Source organism: Eptatretus burgeri, chromosome 1 (genome assembly GCF_056783735.1).
Source record: "Eptatretus burgeri isolate ZD-2024b chromosome 1, Ebu_testis_v1, whole genome shotgun sequence".
Taxonomy (NCBI): Eukaryota; Metazoa; Chordata; class Myxini; order Myxiniformes; family Myxinidae; genus Eptatretus; species Eptatretus burgeri.
Window position 1 is genome coordinate 129,635,583 of NC_140961.1, and position 26,308 is coordinate 129,661,890.

The window sequence follows — 26,308 nt, forward strand, 5'->3', positions numbered from 1 at the left end:
CTGAACACCATCCTTGAGCCTCTCCACAAAGTCATTTGTAAAGGTGTTGAATGGCGATGGTGTAATCAGTGTAGTAAGGCGTTTGCTGAGGAAAAACGGTTGCTGTGTTCATCTAAAGTGTTGGTGTACTACGATACTGCTAAACCATTGGTTCTAAGCTATGATCCCTCGTCTTATGGCATTGGCTGTGTGTTGCAGCAACGTAATGACGGTATACTCCGGCCTGTGGCCAATGCATCATGCACTTTGTCAGTTGCGGAGCGTAACTTCTCCATGGTTGAAAAAGAAGCTCTCGCATGTATTTTTGGTGAAACAAAGATGCATCAGTATCGCTTCTGTCGACAATTTGAACTTGCAACCGACCACAAACCATTGCAATCCCTGTTCAATGAGAGTAAGTGAATTAACCCACAAGCCTCTGCACGCATTCAGCGTTGAGCTGAGAAGTTAGCAGCCCATGACTATTCCAAAGTATCGTCCTGGCAGTGAGAATTTCTGTGCTGATGCTTTGAGTAGATTACCACAACCAGTTAACGTGGGTAATGTACCTGTACCGGGAGAAATTTTTATTGGCAATGAGTGTGCTTGACTGTCATAATGCTCCAATCACTTCCAAACAAATTGAACAATAGACAAATGTGGACTCGACCCTTTATATTGTCAAACAATGTGTTCTAAGTGGCATATGGTCAACTGTACCCTATGAATTCCATTACAAATTGAGGCCGTACTTGCTCGTAAAAATGAGTTGTCTTTACATTCTGGTTGCCTGCTGTGGGGCAGCAGGGTCATTGTCCCGCCCAAAGGTCGAAACAAGGTGTGATGAGCTACATGAATCGCATCCATGGATTTTAACCATGAAGTCACTTGCCAGGAGCCATGTTTGGTGGCCGGGTATCGATGAAAACCAAGAGAGCTGCGTTCGCCATTGTTCCGTGTGTCAGGCCACTGCCCTGAACTCACCTGAGGCACCGCTTCACATATGGTCCTGGCCTTCCAAACCATGGTCTCGAATTCACATCGATTACGCTGGTCCATTCTTAGGGAAGATGTTTTTGGTTGAAATCGATGCTCATTCAAAGTGGATTGAATGTTTAGCCTTATCATCCTGTACTCGCAAAATCACGGTTGATAGTTTACGTGCCATGTTTGCCACTCATGGTTTGCCAGTTTGTGTAGTTAGTGATAATGGCTCATGTTTCACCAGCGCTGTGTTTCAGGATTCTTGAAACAAAATGGTGTCAAGCAATATCACAGTGTTCCCTTTAAACCTGCTTCCAATGGTCAGGCCGAAAGAGCTGTCCAGGTGATCAAGAATGGTCTCAAAAAGGCAAATGACGGTTTTTCTCTGCAAACCAAGTCATCACGTTTGTTATTTACAAATAGGACACGTCCGCACACAACCACTGGACGCACACCCGCAAAAATGATGTTTGGTCGAATGCTAAAGACACGCTTCGACCTGATTCATCCGAATAATTCGTCCAGGATTTCAGACCGCCAGTATAAACAGAAGTGGTACCATGACAGGACCTCAGTTCCACATGCCATCAATGTGTTCGATCCTGTTTTTGTGCTCAGTCCCGGCCGTGGATCTAAACGGCTCACTGGTCGTGTTATAAATCGAATTGGCAACTCTTTATTTGTTGTGGAACTGTCCAATGGACAAACAGTACGTAAATATATTGACCAGCTCCACCTGTGGCATTGTGACCTCAATCCTCCAAACTATATTCAGCCCTTTGGGGGTGATTACCTGGTGTCTGTTCCGATTGTGAGCCAAGTGCCTGAGCCCACTGAGTCTGAGCCCGATAGTAGTGTGGTGGAGCCTGCTCCTCCTCCTTCCTCTCCTTCTCCTCTTGAGACTGCCACTGTCGGTGTTCCACAAGAACAGTCACCCATCTTGCGACGCTCTGCTCGCACATGCAAGGCATTAGAACGGTTGAATTTGTGATTGTACCTTGCACTGTTGTGCAAGTGTCGTTGCGGGAATAACGTTGTGCAAGATTTCATTTGGGGGGGGGGGGGCGCCTTTCTGGCAATAAACGTGGAGCTTCAACTTATGTGGTGTCTGGCCTCTCACCCCGTAATCCTTCGGATACGCCACACCGATCTAATTCCAAATTAAACGTAGTCACTCCTTTTTCTGCGACTACTTTTATGGGGAGATCATTCAATTAATGACCTACTCTCTGACTGAAAGACCCCTGCTTTCTTACTGTCTTAATTATCTTCAATAATTATTACTGTCGAAAATGGAGGACAAGTGGAGACGAATGCAAAACCCATTTCCTGACTCGGAGCATAACCAGGAAGACATGACTGATGGAGACAGCCCTAACAGCCACAGTGTTCAGTCGTATGACCTTTTCCACACAAAGTCTGGCAGACAGTCTACTCCTATGTTGGTTATCGTAGATAAAAACGGACGGACCGTGGAAATGGAGGTAGACACGGGTGCTGCCATTTCATGAGTGAAGCAGCTTTCCGTAACCTGTGGGGGAATTCGGAACAACCCAGCCTCCGTTGGTCCCCCATCCAACTCACTACATATAGCGGTGAGTCAATACAATCCCGTGGGTCTTGTGATGTCACAGTAACCTATGGCAACAACACTCACCAATTAGAACTCTTGGTCTGTCCCCGGGGATGGACCCACACTTCTCGGACAAAACTGACTCTGTTATCAAACTCATTTGGGAACACATCCATAGACTGCAGGCTTTCAAGCCACCAACCGTACTCCAGCACCAATGCATTAAAGATGAACACAAGAGTAATGAAGACACTCATAAATAATACAAAGATCATGAATATATGAGTATTGGCTACAAATCAAGGCAGATGGGCGCCTTTGGAACTCTGGATGATCGTCGGGGTACAAAGCTGACAGAAGGCCCCGCTGGTGATGCTGCAACACCGTTATTGGGGTCATCCTCAGGGAGTGGTGCAGTACCATCTGCAGCACCAACGTCGCTCTTCACAGGTTCAGGAAGTGGTGAGACATCATTTGTGGAGATAACAGGATCACAAAACCGATACCGGACATGATCAAGGTGCCTCCGGACGACTCGATTGTCCTCGCGAGACACCCGGATGTCTTCAAGGATGAACTCGGGACATTGAAGGGTTTCACTGCCAAGCTCAATGTTGAGAAAGATGTGAAGCCAATTTTCTGCAAAGCACTCCCAGTTCCTCTAGCCTTGCAAGAGAAGGTTTATGCAGAATTAGCCAGACTGGAAAAGTTAGATATCATTGAGTCAGTTCAGTACTCAAATTGGGCTGATCCAGTTGTTCCTGTTGTGAATGCAGACAAATCGAAACGACTCTGTGAGGATTACAAAAGGTCGATCAACAAATGTTCCACCTTGGACAAATATCCCATACCAAGGATCGATGACTTGTACGCAAAACTGAGCGGAGGACAGTACTTCACCAAGCTCGACATGAGATCAGCCGACCTCCAAGTCATTCTGGATGAGGATTCCAAAGAGTATCTCACCATCAACACGCATCGGGGGCTCTACAGATACAACCGCCTGAGTTTTGGTGTCAAATCAGCACCAGGAATATACCAGCATTGTATGGATAGCCTGTTCGCTGCTGAACCACACGTTGTCATTTGTCAAGATGACATCTTAGTCACTGGCCGCTCAGAGCTTCATCATCGTGACAATCTCGAACGTGTGCTACTCATTATCTCCGACTCCGGACTACGCCTGCGGAGAGAAGTGCGAGTTCATGGTTCCGTCTGTGACCTATTTGGGCCATTGTATCGATGCCGAAGGCTTACATCCCACTGAAGAGAAGATCAGAGCAATCAAAGACGCCCCCCAGCTCCGACCAACATTTCTGAATTCAAGGCTTACACTGGCATGCTGCAGTACTACAGCAGGTATATCCCAAACATTGCTACCATGCTTGACCCACTGTATTACCTGTTAAAAAAAAAACAAGGCGTCAGCTGGAAATGGGACATTCTGGAGTCATCAGCCTTCCAGAAGTCAACAGACATGCTGCAGACTTCAAATGTGCTTGTTCACTACGACCCAGACAAAGACATGGTCCTGTCGTGTGATGGGAGTCAGTACGACCCAAAGACCCAAAGTGTGGGGGTGTGAATGAACTCAATTGACCCAAAGATTGGTGCTGTTTTGTCACACATCATGCCAGATCGCACAGAGAGAGAATAATCGCATTCACATCAATAAAAGACTGATGGTGCACTCAAGCTGCTTTCCCTACGTGATACATTACAATGAGTGAGTGTTTGGGATTGTTTCCACTTCGAGATGGGAGATGTTACCAAGGAGCATGGAAAACTGGCAGAGTTGGAAAATTACAAAATGGTTCCCTCGATCCGGATAAACGTTCGTACTCTTTCAACGTTATTTTACTCATTTCAAAAGAATTATGAATCAGTAGATCAGAGAAGCTCGTGTTGGCTTAACGGATAAAATCACTACTCTAAACACCATACACCGCGGTCCTATCTCATCACCACTCAATCGGAACCGTATGCATTTCGGTCGCATGGATGAGCCTCTTTCACCCGTTGCCACACGACCAGAGGAGATCCAACAACGGGAGACCATTTCCGTAACCAGAATCTCTACAGCTCAAAACAGAGCTTCCAACACACTGAACCTCACCACACATAAGTGGCGTGTTCCATTAACAAGCAGCCTTCTATCGCTTGCCAAGCGGCTTGCTTGATTCAAAGTGCTCAAACAAGCACTTCGACAGAACGGAGTGCTCGGCAACACTTAACAACATGGTGGTTTCCATGGAAACAATGCTATCGTGGTACTCGAGCAGATGCTGTCCGGGTCATCGTTTTCAGTTTTTCTCGATCCTCTGGTGACAACTTGCACAGACGAATTTGTTGTGTTCCTTGCAGCTACAGAGTACGAGGAGGAGGGAAAGAAAGATAAATAAATTGGGTCAGTTGGACGAGCCTCCGACCAACAGGCGTGTTCCATTACACGACCAATCGGCTTGTTATCGCTTTCCAAGCCAGCCATTCCTTATCAACAGTTTCTCCCATTTGTTGAACCCTCCGCAAGCTCATTGGTAATGGACCACACCCAAGCTTATCTATGTACTACCATTGTACATTTTGGAGAGGGGTTTTGTACGTTTGTAAATCTTGACGAATGAGGATGAAAAGTGCAGTAAAATTAGAATATGAAAAGCATGTTTCAATAATATTATGAGGGTACATAATAGCCGAGCAGTATGCCTCCAAACATTTAATTGGTTGGAAAGCACCTCTCTAAACTTGCCTTTAAGCTGTCTAGCTTGGGTTCGAATCCTGACCAAGCCATATATGTTCTATATACCATCCCCTTGGATAAACCTGCAGACTTTGACCATGACTATGTAGAAGCACCAAGCTTTCTGCCATTATCGTCCTACAAAGAGGATGCAGTTGGACATTTTTCAGGCTTTGTGGTCCGTATGGCATGCAAGGAGAACCATTGCCCTGATTGTGGAGGTGCTCTTGGAGGTGAAGATGACATTGTGCTGACATCAGTGCAATAATCATTGGTTCTCTTCGTGTGCCACCTTTTTGGCTGCTGGTTGCATCATTGGTGAGGGGCGCAGTTATGCCGCTGATGCAGTGCCTCTATTACCAGTATCCTGGTGCTCATTTCGCCAATCTTGGAAGGATGACAGGCTGAGTCACACCCTTGGTGTTAATTCAGCGGAAAACGGGGCTCAAACTCAGGACCCTAGGATCCCAAGCCACTGCCCTAACTGATAAGCCAACGCCAGGCTCTCCATAATCATTGGTGCATCACAAGAACCATGGTGGTCTGGCTGTGGTATCACCAAGCGTAGTTGCAGTGTGTGAATCTATGGACCGGTATTTGGAGTGAATATTCAAATCCACAGGCAAGAAGTCACCATGAGCCTCTACTCTTGTGTCCACCAACCAACTTGTGCTTCAAGAGGCCATTTACAAAGGAGTGTTTGACAGCCTGTCAGACCACATACTGGACAACACACCAGAGAGCAACCATGTGAAGTACTTGTAAAGTACACTTGTGCATGTTACATCAAGATCAGGATGCACCACATTGCCAAACAACAAACCTCGCTCATTGTGGGAAACGAAGTCTGCAAACAGTTTTCAAAACTCATCCTTTTCAAGAATCAGTAATTTTATGTGAGGTAGAATAAATTGATCAAATTCAAGATATTGTTGTAGATTTCAGATTTGTTGCACACTGATTTGTTGTGGATTTCAGAATCGGATCCAAGTAATGCCCACAACATCCAGGTCCTCAGACAGTTGTTTCCATAAAGGCATGTTCAGAATAGACCCATCCCCTCGTCTGGTGGGATTCCAACTCTTTGATGCATTGAAGAAGGGTAGAGAATAGGTTCCCTTTCTTTCTTTCTTTCTTATGGGATAACCATTTCCTCTTCACGACATGTTCATGACGTATGATTTTACGTCAGTTTTCATTTCTGCATGAGCGATATTCACCGTTCGTGCACGCGATGGATAGCCATTGTATTCCCTTTCCATCAAGACACATTGGCTTGGAAATAAACGATTTATTTACACATTTTGTTTTGGTTATCATTTTCACATTGGACTTGCAAGACATTAGAGCCAATAAATCACACTGCAAGCTTTCCATGGACAGTTCATTCTGGCAATCGGGCATGGCTGTGGTCTCCGATCATTTACCTCAGCACCCACCTTTTTCCATTCATGGTTCGACACCTGCCTTCCTTCATCGACGTTCGACACCCACCTTCTTCCATCGGTGATCAACAGCCCGTTCAGTAGCTCCATGGATGCTAACCGGCTCTTCTTCGTGTCGGGCTGAACAAAGAGGTGATAATTACCCGTTGACGTTCTGTGGGCACTTCATGTTTTCGCTTGGTTGTTCCAGCAAATGGCTGCTTTCTGGCGTTTGTCCAGCACCCCGAACATGGCGTCGTAAGCCAGGCCTGTGATAATTGGGAGTTGCATCTCATTCGATAGTCAGGAGAGAATGACAGAGAGAATTGATGGTTGGAGGTTGCGTGCAGCGATGCGCCAATAGGCAAGCTGGATTTGGCTGAAGTCGTGCTTGAGGCTCCGCCCACACAGGTTGCCTATAAAAGGACGGCAAGACTGCCCTGTTGGAGTTTGTGAGAGATCCTGCTGATGGTTGTTGACAGCAGCAACGGTGGTTGGTGACAGTTGGACTGTTCTTGCTGGTTCTGCTCGGTACCTGGTTCTTGGCATACCTGGCTCTTGGCGTACCTGGCTCTTGGCATACCTGGTTCTTGGCGTTCCTGGGAGGGACATCGATTGGTATTCAAGCCTGTTTGCAGGTGGGTGCATGGCGAGGCAGGATGCTGGCAGCAGAAACGAGCCAAGCTGTGGAGAGCTCATTTGAGAGGTGGGCCAAGGCATGCTCACACATTTTGGGTTATTTCAGGAGATGCATGACGACTTCTGCCTTGGTAAGCCGAGACCAGATTTCTTTTCCTCCTGAATGATCTGCTGGGTACTCATGTCTCGTGTTTAATTGTTAAGTAAGGCGTAGTGATGAGCATCTGCTCTTTGTCCATTTTTCTATAGATGCTTGTTGAATTCTTTATCTATTTGAGATTATGTTGTTGATTGAGCATTTTTGATTCATCCATTTAATCGACAAGGAAATAAAAACTCCTTCAGTTTATTTATTTTTCATCATAATAAATTCCTTGTTGATGTTTCAGCCTGTCCGTGATTGTCATTTCCTTCCATTGATCCAGCATTGTCCGAACCTAGATAGACTAGGAGATTATATTTCCCAAACTAATTAACCTGTCAGTCAGCGTGCACCAACGGTAAACGCTCAGCCTCATTACTTAAGATCAGTGCATCTCCGAGGGCATGTTCCCCGGTCCAGAGGCCATGTGACCTCTAGTTAAACAGCAAATTACACAGTGGGCACTGGAACTTGTGGTAAACTGATTGGCGTTTGTGGTTGTTCGGCAACCCACCGTACCAGAAAGTTAATTGTGAGCGGTGGTCCCAGGTGCAGTTCTTCCGAGGAGAAACGAGGATTAACCCCCTCATAATACACTCGGTATCCGTGGCCACACCAATATTTTTTCCAGATTTCTCTGCTGACAATAATATTGTTTTATTTCCTGTCTGCATCTGCATTGTATGTTGAAAATATCTCAAGTGTAATTAAAATAGCGATTCAAACAAACTAAAGGTGTGTATGTCTATTCCTTAACCAGAGTTATTAAAATGCAACAATTGGATGGATGGAAAACCACAATTTTAATTCAGTGTTTTAATCAGGTGACTCAAGGCCACTACGGTATTTATGTATGCAATTAAATCTACAAAACATGTATGCCAAATAGTATGTCCCTTTAATTAGGTCTAAATAATCCAAATTGTGTCCAAATGTATTGTTGTGGGAATGATCTTTAGGGGTTAATAAATCTGTTCAGTAGAATGATATTTATTTTTTAGCATTTGTTTTGATAAGTGTGACGTACTATTTGTGCAATATATAAATATATACAATTATACATTGCATATGCACAGTGAGATGTTTGTTTTCCCTACCATACTGTTATGTCCTCCCTATTCAACCCTCTGGCTGTCCGTTTCTAATGTTATTAGCCTCTGTTTACGTGTCTTTACAAAGTGCAGATGAGAGCTTTGCAGCTCAAGCCATGATAATGTACAGGTGTGGAAATAGCCAGCCATTAGCCTCACCACAGGGCAAATCTGCCTTGAAGAAGTCTACAGTTTACGTTACCAAGATAGCTCGCACGGGGTTTATCGATTGATGTTGCGTGCTGAAGGAGCTACAGTTAGGGAGCTTGATGGTTTTTACACTGGATTGCCTGTGCCAGAGAGCTCCCAAGAACAATGGTCCCAAGAAATAAGCACTCACCTTTATAAAATAAGCACTCACCTCCTGCACAGCTTGCCTCCGAATATGAAATAGACTTACTTGGTATTGTTTGTTATATGTATTCTCTGTAGGGTGTTCTTGTCGAGTGAGTGATAAGAACTGTGAAGAAATATGCATCACTTGGGATTCTGTTGTGGGTAATTTGGGGGAATGTTGTTTGTTGCTTATTGACAATTTGCTGTGGTTTTTATTATCCCCCGCCACGTGGCGGAAGGGAGATATTGTTGTCACCCGGGTCGTCCGTCCGGCTGGCTGGTTGGGCGTCAACGTTTATAGCTGTGAGTGCGATAACTCATGAACTGTTCGCCATATTGATTTGAAATTTGAGTCACACATGTACCACCTGAAAAGGAAGAACCCTATTGATTTTGGGTATGGCCGACTGGGGTGGCCATCTTGAAAAAAATGTTTTTTGTAAAAAATGGAAAACCGCTTATCTGATTTCAATTATTTTGGTTACTATGTTCCTCACCCCTGGGGAACTTTTTTTGAGATGATGACAAAATGGTGTCTTGTTTCCAATTCACCTCCCTCATTATCTGGAATATGTATGACCGTGCGAGCATGTAACCCTCGGTCAGCTTCTTGCCCTTTGAGGAGGTATCCGGACTCAATACCTGCAACCCTGGTTTGGGGCATCAAACCCAGCTGGCAGCCATGGCTGATTGATGGGTCACGTGATCCATTCATTCTCGGACCAGTCGCATGGCGATAGCAATATATTTAAAACACTATCAAGTTGCCACATCTGATGCAATTTAAACGCTCTAATGGTGGCGAGGTACTCCATTTGAAAATGTTTGTTTTATATATGTAGCTTTTTGATGCCTAGGGTCCATAATAAAAATTTATATTGATGGCAAAACCAGTGACCAATTGCAAATTAATAGTAGGATACGGCATTATGTTGTGCAATAGTTGAGAACATGAAAAGGCCCTTAAAAAAAATTCAGTTTATTTAAAAACCTGCCAATCTGTGATGGCTTGACCACGTTGTTTACTGTAGAACTGGTCGGTAGGTCGGGAGTCCCAACATAGCGGTCGCCTGGCCTCATCAATAAGCAACCTCATTGGCCGGTAGTTCCTCCAGTTATGATAAAGCTCAGGGGTTTGCAGGGAAAGGATGTTGCATAGAGGTTTACTAGATCTTGTAGAACTAGTATTATTACCTTTGCAAACTTTGTGGCGAAGGTTATGTTTTGATCGCTGTGTATTTATTTATTTATTTGTGAATATGTGTTTGTTTGTTTGTTATTCGCATAACTCCAAAAGTATTGAACTGAATTGCAGCACATTTGGTGGGATGATTGGTTATTATCCGAGGACCATTTGATTAGATTTTGGGAGCGATCGGGTCAAAGGTCAAGGTCATGAAAAGGTCAAAATCGTCTTTTTACCATAGCGTGGTCAATTTGTATCCAATTTGCATGCAACTAATGCCAAAATGTTCAGAATTCAATGCCCCATCTTGTGATATGTGATATGACACAATGACGTAATAACCCTTATTAGCGGTTGGGAGTCCAAGGTCAGGGGGGGGGGGTCACGACATTGCAAAATGTGCGGTTTTAGTCATAACACGGTCAATTCTTATCCGATTTGCATGAAACCAACACCAAAATGTTGATTGTTCTGTTCCCCACACTCTAATATCAATTACAAAATTAAGAGAACAAAGGTCGAGGTCGTGAAAAGGTCAAAATCGTCATTTTGCCATAGTGCGGTCAATTTTTATCCAATTTGCATGCAACCAATGCCAAAATGTTGTGAATTCAATGCCCAATCTTGTGATATACGATATGACACAATGACGTCATTACCTTTGTTAGCGGTTTGGGTCAAAAGTCAGGGGGGTCAATGACCTTTATTATCATAACGCGGTCAATTCTTATACAATTTGTATGTAAGTAGATTCAAAATGTTTAGAATTCAATTCCCTATCCTGTGATGTGTAATATTTGACAGTGACTTTATTGGTGAGTTTAAAGCATTGGGGGGCGGGGGGGGGGTCACTGAACTTATTTCTTATTATGTGACCAGTTATCATCAGATTGACTTGACACCGACACCCAAAAAAGGTCAGGGAGTTCATACAGAAATTGTACAATGTACGTGAATCAGTGTCAAACAGCAGGAAATTTAATGTTTTTAAGCCATCATAACACATATGAGATGGCAGATGTGGTATGGGATTAAATACCCTCACAATCAACGGTTTCTGGGGGGGGGGGCAAAATGTAGCGTTGGCGAAGATATGCGCTCTACTGAGTGCCCGTTCTAGTTGTAATGTATGTACGTCATCTCCTGTCTTTGACAATTGATTAAACCTGGCACTCTTTCCCCGATGGTGGTCTGACTGTTACAATTCAAACCTCTTAATAACCTAAGGCTCCTTAATTTTTATAAATTGGAGTGAACTTGCGTCGTCGTCTAAAGATAAAGTACTCGGCCATGTTAAATGAGTCGCTGTATCTGGTTGTGCACAAAAGGGCAGTGAATCCGCTTCCAGGTGAGTCGGTGTAGTTCGTGTGGTGCTGCTGCCCAGATTTTTTTTAATTTTAGACTTAACTTTCGGGGTAAAAGGAAGATTGCCGACATATCATTTTGGTCATTTTTTCCAAGTCCAAGTCAAATCGCAAGTCAAAATAAAGTGGTTCGAGTTAATTCTTGGTGGATTGTAGTGCTTTTATTTTCACAAATCAATCCAAAATGTTGTGACAGGATCAGTGGTTTCAAAATAACAATTACAATGCTTGTAGTTTGCATTGAAGAAGTTCCAAAAATTTATTTATATTGGCACAGCATCACTTATAGTGGTGATTTGTAACAATCAAGCTACATGTCAGATACAAGCTTACACATACTAAAAACCCAACCAAATTGCTTGCCCACAATTCCAGTTCTGCGATCAGAAAGCATCGACTGAACAATCGTGAATGTGCAAAAAATAAAAATAAACCAATGTCACCCTCAGGGTGACCCTTATCTTGCCAAAAGGTGACCACGTGTGACTTCTTTAAGGTCACACTGAGGTGAACAGAGCTGCTATTCACCAGGAGCAACTCCTTGAGGAATGTCTGCCTACGAGAGATTCCGATGAGAATCGTTCTACAGAGTAACCATGAAAAATATGCGTTTGCCTCATAACGTCACCAAATGACGTCATAATGTCTCAAGCTTGACATATCTAGAAAGCACTCATCGAGGTGTTCAATTTGAGGTACTACACGATATGGTTCCTAAAACTTGAAAATTTGACCTTGGGGTCAAATATGTTTGACCTTAGGCGCTAACCATGAAGGTCAAGGCCAATCGCCACCAAAGATTAATCAGCTGAGCGCCAGACCATGAACTATATTCCCATGAAGTTTGAAGACGATCCGATCAAAATTACTCAAAAAATAAGGGTTTCGTCGACTCCCCTGATTTGCGACAAAGTGATCTTGACCTTTGACCTTGACCTTCAAAATTTTCTGCACTGAAAGGGACCTCTATAGGCCTCTGATATGCGAAGTTACAAAAATTTCCAATTATAACTGTGCTCTGCAGAATTTTTTATACGTGATTACAGACAAACAAACAAACAAACAAACAACAAACAAAAAAAACATACAAGCTGACTAACATATCTTGCAAAAACTTCGTTTTGGCAAGATAATAAAACAAAAAAGAGGAAAAAAGTTTTTCTTTTTAGTGCATGGCCCATTTAGCATTCCATTGTATGATTCTTCCAGTCTTGCTCTATGGATGTGAGACTTGGACTCTGACCATGGATCTGAGATGGAGACTTAACTCCTTTGGTACCAGGTCTCTTCGGAGAATCCTTGGCTATCACTGGTCGGACTTTGTGTCCAACGAGCGGTTGCTGAGAGAGACTCAAATGAGATTTATTACCTGCATAGTCCGTGAGCGTCAGCTGAGGCTGTATGGACATGTGGCTCGTTTTCCTGACACTGATACTGCTTACCAGATTCTCTCAACAAGGGAGCCTCGTGAGTGGAGGAGGCCAACGGGCCGACCACGTGCCTCATGGTTGCAGCAGGTTGATCAACATCTCAAGGAGCCTGGGGGATGGCCAGATGGAGGCCCCTGGAGTACCGGCGGAAAGTGGACACAGAGATGCGCTGCTTTGGCGCATGCTCCCAGACCAGACCTAACCTGAATGAATACTGTAAATTATTTAACCCTTTGAACCCTAGTGGCCGTTTTACTAGCCGCTATTTAAACCTCCATTTACTCGAGCGGCCGGATTTTTCTCCAGGGAGCCTAGGGTGGGAGAGCCCAAAGTCCAAGGTGCTCAGGGTTCAAAGGGTTAAGAAAAAAAATCGTGAATATCTACTTTTGCAGATATTAACATCAAAAGTAAGTATAATTCTACTTAAATGAGACAATGAGTAATCATACTCAAGTGAGATGATGAACCAATGTCAACAAGGACTCCTTTAATAAAATCATGACGGCATTGTAGTTATAACAGCAATTTGATGCCAAAGTATACAAGGCATGTATTAAAAAGCAGAGTACATGAATGAACTTTCAAGTAAATACATTGCAAGTACACAAGAACCCATTAATAAGGCAAGAAATATCCTGAAGTAGGAAACTTTTCTAGCACCACATTTGCACTCTGCTGCAACAACAATAACAACAATGAAAGATCTCAGAAAAAAATTGTACAATAAATGCAAACATTAGACATACATACAATATACCACGGATTTAGTGCAAGATAAAGTCATTCCTGCAAGTTTATGATACAACAATGTAAGCGACAAAAAAGTGCTTGGAACTTGGCACCAATGTTGAAAAGTAGTGTTAAGGCTTACAGGTGTTGTTTTTTTAACCTTTACCTTTTGTGTTTTAATATTTGAAATAAGCACTCACCTTTATAAACAATTAAGAATCTTTTTATACCATTGCAAGATTAACCATGATTGGCTGTAATCATCTTCTTCTTTCGCATGCAACACCTGGCTGCGGGTAGCATCATTTTGCTGGGGGTACAGCTGTGCAACTGATGCAGTGCCCCCTGTAGGTTAAAGCAGGAACCTGGAATTTGTTTCAGGGTGCCGGCGACAGCACGCCTACTCTTCCCGAAGGACATCGTGGGGTAATTACTGTTATAAGTTTTAAAGACAAGTAAACAAGTTTCCATGAAACGTAAGTTCGGTGGTTGAGCTATATCTGATAATAATGGTATATTTTGTATATATATTTTTATTTTCCCAATGAAAAGCTAACTGCGTGAACAGAAGCAGAATTATTTATTGTTCACTTTATTCATCGTGGAATCATAAGCCATGACTCGTATTCCTGTTTATGGATACCATCATACTTCAAATTAAAGTTATTTTATGAGTAAACAGTTTGTTTTGCAAAGAAATTATAATGATGCTGAGGTATATACGGTATAACTAGCACAACTTTTATGAAACCACCCTTTGTTCCTGTGTAAGACTGCTATTTTAGTTTTGCATAGTTTTCCATGCGTATGTCCATCTGTGATGATTGGTGGCCACAAACAAGTTGCATTTGGTTTATACAAAGGTTGTTGATTGTACTAATTAAGAGGAAGTTACTGATTTAATTACAAAAGTTGTTAAAGTTAAAATTATTGCAAAAACCCTCGCATGAAGTGGAATTTAAAACAGAGGTATTGGAAGAATCAGGAAATGACTAATTCGCCCACAATATTTGTACAGGTGTGACGACTTAGATTACTTTGTATCATATTAATTATATAATATGTAGATGCAAGATATTTGGTTTGGGGCTGACTGTTCAGACATGCGATTGAAACATTTCCCTCATTAGTTTCCCCATAAGCCTCAGGACCAGGCGTTCGGGAGGGACCTGAGTGCTTCCCCTCATGACGAGCTTCGAACCCCGGATCCATAACAAACAATTCTCAGGAAAGTTATCGACTCACCATTGACAGCCACCACTCGTTTAACCCTCCACATCTCCCCGAACAGTGCAGGATACGTGTGTCCTTCCCGGTTACGATATTTATTTATTTCTCTCCTCTCCTCTTTTACCTGCCAGTTATTTACCTGTCCAACTGTTTTCTCCACCAGCCCCATTGTCAGCTTCCTACCCTTCTGTCATCCATCTCCGAGTGCTCTTCCATGAGCCTATACTTTGTATCCCAAGCATTAAGAAAATAAAAGCAAACAATCTAAGAACATTTTTAAACCACCGAGGACATAACTTAACCGGAGATTTATCTGGATAAATCATTTTTATCTTTAGTGCTAAGTTGCTGCTCTGGATGGACAGAAGTTTGAGGCAAATGCATCAACAGCAGACACAGAAGCTTGCAATAAGGAATCATGGGTGTAGATGGGACGCAGATGTGGATAAAATACGTAGTTGTGTGAAACCAGGTGTTCATCATAACTTGTACACAAATTAACTCACCAGCGATTGTGCCAACAACATCAGCGTGTTTTTCCCCCAATATTATTTTTCTAAAACGGTGTGCAGAATATAGTAACAGGCTGCCCGACTATCCCTGTTCCCGCAGCACAATAGATGTACGCGCCTGTGTGTAACATCTTCTGATGGTGCAAATTTCGTTTCATTAAATGAAAAGTGTACCAATAGCTCTTCCATGAGCCTCGACTATGTATACCAAAAAAAACTAAAAAAAAAGCAATGAAAAGGAAGTAGGTTCAATTTTGGACCGAGGCCTGTTTGGATGCTTAAATGCAGTGTAAGCATCCCGTGTTGTTTCATATCACTGAAGTTTCATGCAGTTTTCCATTTGTTTTTTTTTTTCTAACTCTAACAGGTTGTGTTCCCTCAATGTTACCACTAGTCCTTTTGCAGACTGTTAAGCAATTTGTCGTGAACATATATACTCTACTTACTTGGATGTTCAAGCTTCCCACTCAGCCTCACAGGAAGAGTAAGGCCAGGAGGTCATGGTGGCCAAAGGAAACGTGCAACGAGATTTGAAAAAGTAATTTATGACTTTTACGAAGGGGCATCTTTTGTGGATGTGTCACCATGAAATGGCTGAAGTGTTTTCATTTTACTTTATCCAAGGAATTACAAGTAACTACAATGCAGGAGGAGACCATTAGGCCCATCAGGCCTGCACAAATATGTTTATGAAACGCATCATTAAAAACGATTCCATTTCTTGTTACATCACCATTTGCCATCGAAAACGATTTATGCACAACAGAAAATGCCTCTCCTGAAGCCTCCGAAACCACCGTGTGAGAGCACGATGATGTAACATTACAGCGACATCTAATTCCTATAGAAAAGTGAGTAATTTACACGTGATATAATTCCGAGAAACATCCTCGTCTGGATTTGTTGATGTGTAAATGCTTTGCCGCTATCTTAGATCCGATCCCCGACGATTCTGGCTGGGTAAGCGTGGACACCAATGCTGAACTTCGAAGAGGCCTAATTTAACTTCGTACAGGTGCCAGGTGAGTTCGGGTATACGTATCACGTATGCATTTCGTGCAATCAATACATTATGTAAAATGTTTCAAATAAATAGACTTTTTTGTACAATTTTTGAAAATGTACACAATTATTGGTGTACTAACATTGCGAAGTGCTTTTGGGAATACTAGCAATTTACCTAATAGCAATCAATTATACACACCTTGTATAAAACAATTTTTTATCAAGGTTCCAACAATACACTGACACAGGCAATTGTGTTGAGCTTGGTAGTATGGCAAACCTGAGGGCAGCCTGGATATCTCAGGATCCTGAGGGCCTCAGCCTGACTCAAAAGGTCGAGCATAAAAACCCCATGCTCTATATTACCATATTAATTATTTAACTTTGATATATGTACAAGCTTGCTCATGAAAAAAGGGAAACCGTGAAAAATAAAGATTTTGATTTTCAAACAAAAGATGACTTCATCTGACATTTGATCGCTCACAGGGCTGCTCTTGGAGGTGCTGGGATACCGATGACAAAATCCTTCACCGTGATGCAATGTAATTATTCATTTCACTGGAGTAATGCTCAAACAACTCTTCAATTTCTGCACTGAAAGCATCACCTGTAAATAAATAATCAGAAAATATACAAAATATATAACATGTACTCATACAGCACAGCACTGGGGTTTCAGTTAATTTGTTTAAACCATATATGGATTTGAACCGAGGATCGAAAGGGAACCCATTCTCCTAAAGTGAAAGATTGTACAAGTCGCACCCAACAAAAAAGCCCTTCATCTCAGCTTCCAAGTCCAGTGATGATCATGTCCATTGGCTCCAATATTATCCGTTTGTTAGCTCATTAGAATTGATCAATGTGATATTGCTCACCATTGTGGCAGTTGTACATCCAGATACGATGCCCATCATACTTGCAGTTGCACCTCATGATATTGTTTGAGAAGTCTGACTCAGACACTGAAAATTCAGGATTAATCACAATCTGAAAGGCACAATAAGCATGTGATTACAATCAGCACAAATGCTACATCATGGACCTGAACTTTATAAAATTGCAGCTATGTGTGTAACTTTAAAATTTCAATATTTACCAGATTTGGAGGTCAACACGAATGAGGCTAGTTCCCTTTCCTCCCCCCATGTCCCCTGTAGTTAGCCTTCCTCCGTGCGGAGGGAGACGGGTTTTACAATCGCTTATGTGTTTGTGTGCTTGTGTGTTTATGTGTGTGTTTGTGTATTTATCTGTCTGTCTGTCCAGGCCATAACATATTTACCATTTGAGCTTTTGTCATCAAATTTTCAACAAACCTTTATTATGAGAATATACTGTAAATAAGACATGAATAGTCGGGTCAAAGGGAAAGGTCACAGTAACTATAAATAGCCCCATCTACCAAGCAAACGCTGCGAGGCACGAGACAGCCGGATTGAAAAATAAAAAAATAAAAAAAATGTGTGTGTATATAATATATATGTATATAATATATATATATATATATATATATATATATATATACATATATATATATATATATATATATATATATATATATATATATATTGTTGTGGTTGACCAAATTCGCAAACCACCATTCAGGTCCCTAAGGTGAGATATCTCGGTAAGTATATGTGTAGTTAGGCCCAAACCCGTTGTCTAGAGGGAATAAATGTCATTCATGAGGGCTGCGACTCTTCAGGATAGCCGTTTTTCTTTTACTATCTTTATTTTGGACCAGCCGCCATTATTACCACCACCAACCACGTCTCAACAGCCATCACACAACAACCACCAACCACAACGCGGCCATCACAACAACAACCACCAACCACAACGCCGCTTCACCACAACCGCCACGACCTTTACCGTCACAACTCGCCACCATCGCATCACCGTCATCTCGCGCCACTCGTGGGCACCGATGCTGGACTCGTGTAGGGCGCGCACCAAGCAGCGTGTTCAAAAGCATCGCGGACTTACCGCAGAAAAACGGATCAAAAACGACTCACGCCCACTTTTGTTCCGTCCAATCGGTGAGCGAGGGGCGGTTTGGCCCCGCCTCCAGGGCGTTGGAGGGCGGTCGCTATATGCAAATTCATGGATCAAAAAGCATTCACGCCCACTTTTCCTCGGGCCAATGGGGAGCGAGGTGAAAGGTCGGAGGCAGAGGGTCAAAGATGAAAGAGCGAAGCCATGGGGCTTATAAAAACGACTGCGTTCGTCGGAGAAGAGTTCAGAGTGCAGTTGGGAGTTCGCGGAGTCGGAGTGAAGAGGACGGCGCTGTGGAGAGGCGGCGGCGGCGAAGGCGGTTGAGGGGGTGCTCGCGTCGGATTCGGGGAACTGCGGAGGGAAAGGCCGGCGGCGCGACCGAGGTCGTGGTGGAGACGCTCGTCGCGGGACCCAAGATTTTGTGAAATCCTCCTTTCCCCGAGCATCAGCAACCCCCTCCTGTTTCCCCCCGCGCTGAGATAGTGCGACAAAAGGGGGCCCCCTTCCCACCCCCTGCCAGCCACTGTCCGCGAGGCCCGTGGAGTTGAGGCACCACCGCCACTTCGCGTCTCATCATCAGACGGGTAGGCCCGACACGGTCTCGGCCCCAGGCCCGCCTACCCCCTCATCCTGGAGGGTGGTTCTCTTTTCTTTTGCTTTGGGAATATGTGTTGTCGGCGCCGTCTGTGAAGTAAAATTGTATAAGTGTTGCCGAGTGCCCGGTAGTCGGATAGATCTGCATTGTTGCATTTGCTTTTGTCTTCTTCTTTTACATGTGCTTTTGGTGGAATTGTATATGTGTGCTTTCCGTTCATCGCGAAATAAATGTGCTTATTGTTGAACTGTTTTCCCGCTTCGCTTCGTCATTTCTTTCATTGAATCCCCATCTTGCTTCACGTAAAGGGTTGGTCGTGGGCTAAGACGCCCGATAATTAATCGAACCGTCGAGGCCGACGAATAACACCGCTCGGTTATTCCGATAGTACGGAACGGGTCGCTTAAGTGGCCCGTGTCCGAAGTCGACCTGCGGCGAGGTGCGATCGCCCGGTCTACCCTCCGTGTGGGTACTTAGGTAGGTCGAATTTGGCGAGCAACCCTATCCCACGCGGGGGCCGATTGGCTCAATCGCGGTGAGACCGAAAGGTCCACCCGTGACTGGTTCCCGGCATTAGTCCGAGAGGGTCACGACTGGATTGTCCGTCCGGTGGGCGACGTGCCGCGATTCGAGTTACGTGGCCGTTCGCACGCCGGCGGGCGCGAATCCGCAACAATATATATGTTTATATAAATAAATGGATATATATGTATGAATATATATATATATATATATATATATATATATATATAATATATATATATATATATATATATATATATATATACATATACAGGTAGTCGTCGACTTCCGACCGATCGGTCGTAAGTCGATTTGGTCGTAAGTCGGCAAACCTTTATTTTTAGCTTTATTTATAATGTATAGGCCTATGCAAAAATTACCGTATGTATATTATACTGTATAATGATATAATAATCATCTGCAAGTCATATTTTATTTACATTTTCTTTGTTTATTATTGTTATAACCATGGTTATAAAAACCATTTTTATTGTTACTGTATAACGTTTTTACGTCCGTCAGGTTTAGGTCAAACACTGCATACAACAATACAATTGGTTTAATATTTGCAAGAACATACAAAAATACAAAAAATAGAAAACATTTTACAGTAGTTACAAAACATACTAAATTAAAATAATACAAAACATAAAAAACGGATCGTTTCAACGCCGGCTTCCCATCATGCAATTGACTGTGTTTGGGCGGTTTGCAAAACACGGAACGGATCTCGCACTCAGCGTCCCACGGAGCGATCGTTTCAACGCCAGCTTCCCATCATGCAATCGCCCGCACTTGGGCGATTTGCAAAACACGGAACGGATCTCACGCAGCGTCCCGCGGAGCCGGCGCGGTTCCCAAAATAATTCCGTCCCTCTCATTTGGCTCATTAATGAAATAGACTTCTAGCCTTCGTCTGCACAGTAAAAAGGCTTAAAGGTGTCCGTTTTTGGATCTGATCTTCCATCCAAACATGCAGCAATTTCTCCATTTCGTGGATGGGCCCGGTCCGTTACATCGTTATACCTGTGATTGCATGAGTGCAGAACTTTTCACAGCTTCACGAATCCTTTCTTTATCTTTCAAAATCGTCGACACAGTAGAGTGTGATAACTTAAGATCACGTACGATCGCATTCACTTTCTTTCCTCCATACTGTTTGATCACCTGCATTTTCGTGGTGAGATCAATGGCCTTTCTTTCCTTCTTGGCAGGTTGAGTAGACAAAGATAATTTCCTCTTAGTAGACATCTTGAGACCACACTAACACGCTAGCAATGGCGGGCGCTGGGGCAGAAACTGAGCAGTCTGAGTGGGCGGAGCATTCTGGTCGTAAAGTCGAACAGTCCTAAGTCACATAGGTCGTAAGTCGACGACTACCTGTATATCCATTCCATCCAATGGGACCATACTCTGTACAGAGCGTCGGTGCTGCCGAAGCCGTTTCCTTGGCTATTGGGCACAATCCTGGATGGGTCGCCACTCCGACGCAGGATACTCGAATGACTCGATCATCCCCAGCAAGCTGGTACTCATTTTGCCGACCTCGGAAGGATGGCAGGCTGAGTCAACCCCCTGGTGAAGGAATTCAGTGGGCAACGAGGCTTGAACTCAGGACCCTTGGATCCCAGGTCGCCACCCTAACCACTGAGCCAACACCAGGTGTGTGTGTGTGTGTGTGTGTGTGTGTGTGTGTGTGTGTGTGTGTGTGTGTGTGTGTGTGTGTGTGTGTGTGTGTGTGTGTGTGTGTGTGTGTGTGTGTGTGTATATACATACATACATACATATATACATACATGCCTGGTGTTGACTCTGACTCTGGTTTTTCAACCACGTGACTTAGGGTCCTCCTTATGGAAGCCGGTTACCTAATGGTCAAGTGATCTAATTACTGGGGGACATGCCCTCGGTACGCCTTGTTCAAACTGGATCACCTTACCGGATCATATGCAGCCGAGCGTAACTGCCAAGGACTCACCGTCGAGAAAAACAGATCGTTGGGGGATAACGTCCCGGCTAGGCCAGGATACGGACCATGCTGGACCAATGAAGGAAAAGATGAAAACGAGCTGGGAACATTTCTACACAAGTATTTATTTACAATCAGGCGAGGAAAGGTATGTGGCACAGTGAATGGGGTTTATTATTATGTACAGCAGGGATTGCAAGGAATTTGTGGGGTGTGACAAAAGGCAAGTAATTTACAAAGCAGACACAGAGCAGACTTATCCCGTTATATCTTCTACAATCTTAACTTATGCTACGACAGGCGCCGTCACACACACACACACACACACACACACACACACACACACACACACACACACACACACACACACACACACACACAATGAAGATTAGATAGCCAGAAGGAAGGAGAGCAGATGAGGACAAACAGTCTCGCAATACCTGGCGCGGTCGCAACCCAGTACGCTTTGGGGGACGCTCCACTTGAGCGATCCAACCTTAATAGTCGGCATGTTATCTCCTGCTTAATCACTTTGCTGGGGCTCGTGGAAACATTTGCTCCACACTGGTCCACATGAATGTCTGTTGCACACCAACCCCGAGTGTAGATGCAGTAACAGGCAGACAACAACGTGCAGTAAAGAGAGGGCGGAGCAGAGAGGCGGAGAAGGCGAGGCAGGCAGGCAGGCAGGCAGGCGAGGAAGTGCAGAGACAGAGACAGAGACAGAGACAGAGACAGAGACAGAGACAGAGACAGAGACAGAGAGAGAGACAGAGACAGAGACAGAGACAGAGACAGAGACAGAGAGACAGAGAGACAGAGAGACAGAGAGACAGAGAGACAGAGAGAGAGAGAGAGAGAGAGAGAGAGAGAGAGAGAGAGAGAGAGAGAGAGAGAGAGAGAGAGAGAGAGAGAGAGAGAGAGAGAGAGAGAGAGAGAGAGAGAGAGAGAGAGAGAGAGAGAGAGAGAGAGAGAGAGAGAGAGAGAGAGAGAGAGAGAGAGAGAGAGAGAGAGAGAGAGAGAGAGAGAGAGAGAGAGAGAGAGAGAGAGAGAGAGAGAGAGAGAGAGAGAGAGAGAGAGAGAGAGAGAGAGAGAGAGAGAGAGAGAGAGAGAGAGAGAGAGAGAGAGAGAGAGAGAGAGAGAGAGAGAGAGAGAGAGAGAGAGAGAGAGAGAGAGAGAGAGAGAGAGAGAGACAGAGACAGAGACAGAGACAGAGACAGAGACAGAGACAGAGACAGAGACAGAGAGAGAGAGAGGACGGCTTCGCGATCCGCCTTTTATAAGCCCTGGGTGAAGGGTGGGGTGACGACCCAAAGCGACGCTCCATCATCCGAATTGTGCTCCCCTATTGGGTCCCTGCCCTGCCAGGCTCCTGGGGCCGGAAGCAGTCTCATTCACACGGCCTTTCACCGACATGGCCTTGCACCGAACTCCCGGGCCGAGTTCTGGCGACTGGATGAGGGTCGTGTCGGTCCTGCATGCCTGGTTGGGGCACCTCCCGCGAGCTGCGGTTGGTGCTCTTCATGTGCTTGGCCCGTCTTCATGCCACGCGGCCCAAGCTGCCTGGGCTGTGCAGCACGCCTCTGATTGGTGGCGAACTGTATCGATGCGGAGGTGTGAGGAAGTGTGGGATGACCTTTCCCATGTGCGGGAGATGTTGGTGGTCGAGGTCATGAGCTTTTGGTGAGCGAAGGTTGAGCAAGGTGAGACACCATTGTAAATTAGCGTGCAGATTTGAATGAAAGGGTGCGCCATGCGCGCACTTGTTCAGGTGGTAATTCTCATCGGGCTGTGCGGTTCTCCGTTATCGTGTTATGTGTGCTTGCTTCGATTTGTATCATGGATAAAAAGAAAGGGTTGGATGGAAATGAGGATTGAAAAGAACATAGAGGTATTGTTGCGGGGCCGGGTGTTGGCCACGAGCACGACCGCTAGATGGAGCAGTAGAGTCGGCTCGACCGATCGCCCGGAATTTAGATCGAACCTTTTCGGAAAAGTACAGGTCCCTTATTGGACCAAAGTTCGCCAATAGACAGACCACGTAGGGTAGGGTCGATTGCCAATTTCAATTTACCTAAATGCCCACGTGGTCCAACCTACTGGGGAAATTCACCCTCGACGGCACCCGTATGGAACGAGCCGCTTAGCGTACTCGTTCCGCGTGCGATCTGAGCGGTTTCATCGCCAAGATCTGTCGGTCCCAAATATCCCGTTACAATGGCAACAGCCTGGCTAATTTCCCAACACGCAGCACACTAAGTCAATGAAGGAATAGACACGAACGAGCTGAAACATTTAACAATCGGGGTATTTATTCACAATTGGGGAATGAGGGAAGCATGCAAGAGCAGAGTTAAACCGAATATTAATAAAGGCATATATATATATATATATATATATATATATATATATATATATATATATATATATATATATATATATATATATATATATATATATATATATATATATACATATATATGTATATATATATATATATATATATATATATGTATATATATATATATATATATATATATATGTATATGTATATATATATATATATATATATATATATATATATGTATATATATATATATATGTATATGTATATATGTATATATATATATATATATATATGTATATGTATATACACACAAGCAAAAAACACATACAATTTACTACTTATCTGACTGGCGCCACGAACACACGCACGCACACACCCAAAATGATCGGACCAAATGGTCTTTATTGAGGCCTATCTCGGACCTGTCTGCCTCGTGCGGTCTTCAAGGACCAGGTCCTCGGGGCAGAACTGGACCCCCAGCACGATCCAGGCGATCCAGGCGAACGAAGTCGGCAGGGCGAAGGCTGGCAGGAGAAGACCCGTTCTGGCATCGACCACTCCGTGCGCAGACGCTTTTAGAACGCAATCGCCCTGCGCATAGATGTTCACGCTTCTTGTCAGAACCAGAACCAGAACCCGTGCGCGCACTTCTTGCCAGGACCAGAACAACGACGAACGCGCAGACCACCCCAGACCCAGAACAACTGTGCACCCTTCTCGCCAGAACCCGAACAACTCAGAACGCACAGACCGCGCCTATAATTATACCCCCCCCCTCTTTAGAGGGGAGGGCGCCTCCTCGCGACCCTCCCTCTCTCACTGGCTGGTGTTGGCGCGCAAAATCGGTCTTTGTCTCTCTCACTGGCCAAAACCGGCGGCAAGCTCCCTGATTGGCCCGGGGGCGTGGTGACGTCACAAAGAGCCCTTTCCTCCTGTCGCGGGATCTGATTGGCCAGGCGACGGTCACCCCACTCGTTGCACGCTGATTGGTTGAGGGCCGCCGCGCGACTGCTCCTTGAACTCCGCTCACCATGACGTCGACCAGATCGAGGTGAAGGAAGCGAAGTGAAGGTGAGGATGATGCGGTGTGGTCGGCGTTGATGTTGGTTGAAAAATAAAAGAAAAACCCGAACTATCAAAATAACTCCACAGCGCAGGAACATTTAATTACCCGTTAGACCAGGGACGGGACCCTAACTGGCAACATGTACTTACCGATATAACTGATCTATAGAACCTGTATGTTGTGTGCTCATGGCTTCCAGATTCGCAACAATATAATTATTAGACCTAGCTATTAGACCCACGCAACGCACTTCGTCCTGTTAACCCATTAGACATGAGGGGAAGACTCATGAAATAACTGCCTGGGGATCACTGCATGTTGGGTGCCATTGCCTTAGTGGCATGCAGTTTTGCAGAACTGCAACTATATATATATATATATATATATATATATATATATATATATATATATATATATATATATATATATATATATATATATATATATATATATATATATATATATATATATATATATATATATATATATGTATATATATATGTATATATATATATATATATGTATATATATATATATATATATATATATATATATATGTATATATATATATATATATCTTCCTTATTTCATGATATATTTACCCATTTTAGCTTCAGTGGGTGTGTCCAGGCCATAACTTCTTTACCATTTGAGCTTTTGCCATCAAATTTTCAACAACCCTTAATTATGAGAACATGGAGAACACTAATTTTAAAAATTTGCATTTTTTCGTTGATGTTTTCGTCAAGTTTAGTTGGGAGTACAACGCAGACATGAATGAGCTTTTCATTTGAGATGCTCTCTAGTTTTACTTTGCATTACTCTCGTGCTTGTTGATAGTACACAGAGCTATTCGTAATTATAAAATGCTGTTTTAGTTATGCACTTGCAAAACACACAGCAACGGGTATATCACATCTGTGTCTCCTGGATTCTGTAATCGAAATCTCTCAAAATTATTTGAATCACCCAAAATGAGGCTGAAGCACAAATTGCAATCACTGTTGCTGGTGGCTGGCTGGACATTTTTCTTGTGAGGAGTTGAATGAAAATGGTGACCGTGTTCAATGGCCAAGGCAATATTCATTGTTCTGAAGCAGCGAGGGAAATACTTGTTTTGGAGGAAAGTGATCACATCTAATTTACAACGTTAAGAGAGAGTGATTTGGACTGGTGCCTTGTGAGCCCCCCTCCCCCCTCCCCACCACAGGCCATTCTGGAGGATCCTGGTGACTGAGCCTAGAGGAACCACACCATGAATTGCTTCATTTAACAACATTTAAAGTACATATTTGCACCAAGGGGAAGCACACAGTGGCCAGGTCGTGACATCATTTTGTCTGGTTTGGGCCATCATGACTTCCGCTACCCCCTCTTGGTCATCTGTGTGTTGTACTGTCCTCATAACAGTGACAACTCCATCTGCATCCCTCTCTCAGACAAAATG

General features: G+C 43.8%; 1 protein-coding gene and 1 long non-coding RNA gene across 5 annotated transcripts in view; one reads left to right on the forward strand and one right to left on the reverse strand.

Moving 5' to 3' along the window:
* The window catches only part of LOC147035409 (uncharacterized), a 116,575-nt gene that overhangs the window by 35,979 nt on the left and 54,288 nt on the right, over nt 1-26,308 (forward strand). For all 4 annotated transcript variants that reach the window (XR_015062340.1, XR_015062342.1, XR_015062337.1 and 1 more), the window contains exon 3: nt 16,294-16,381. This is a non-coding gene — a long non-coding RNA (uncharacterized LOC147035409). The remainder of the gene's footprint in view (nt 1-16,293; nt 16,382-26,308) is intronic.
* The window catches only part of LOC147035411 (lysyl oxidase homolog 2-like), a 201,714-nt gene continuing 188,766 nt past the window's right edge, over nt 13,361-26,308 (reverse strand). The window contains exons 13-14 of the mRNA XM_085897886.1: nt 17,246-17,357; nt 13,361-16,974 (exon numbers count right to left, since the gene is read on the reverse strand). Coding sequence (XP_085754012.1) covers nt 16,895-16,974; nt 17,246-17,357 — 192 coding nt within the window. The 3' untranslated portion in view covers nt 13,361-16,894. The remainder of the gene's footprint in view (nt 16,975-17,245; nt 17,358-26,308) is intronic.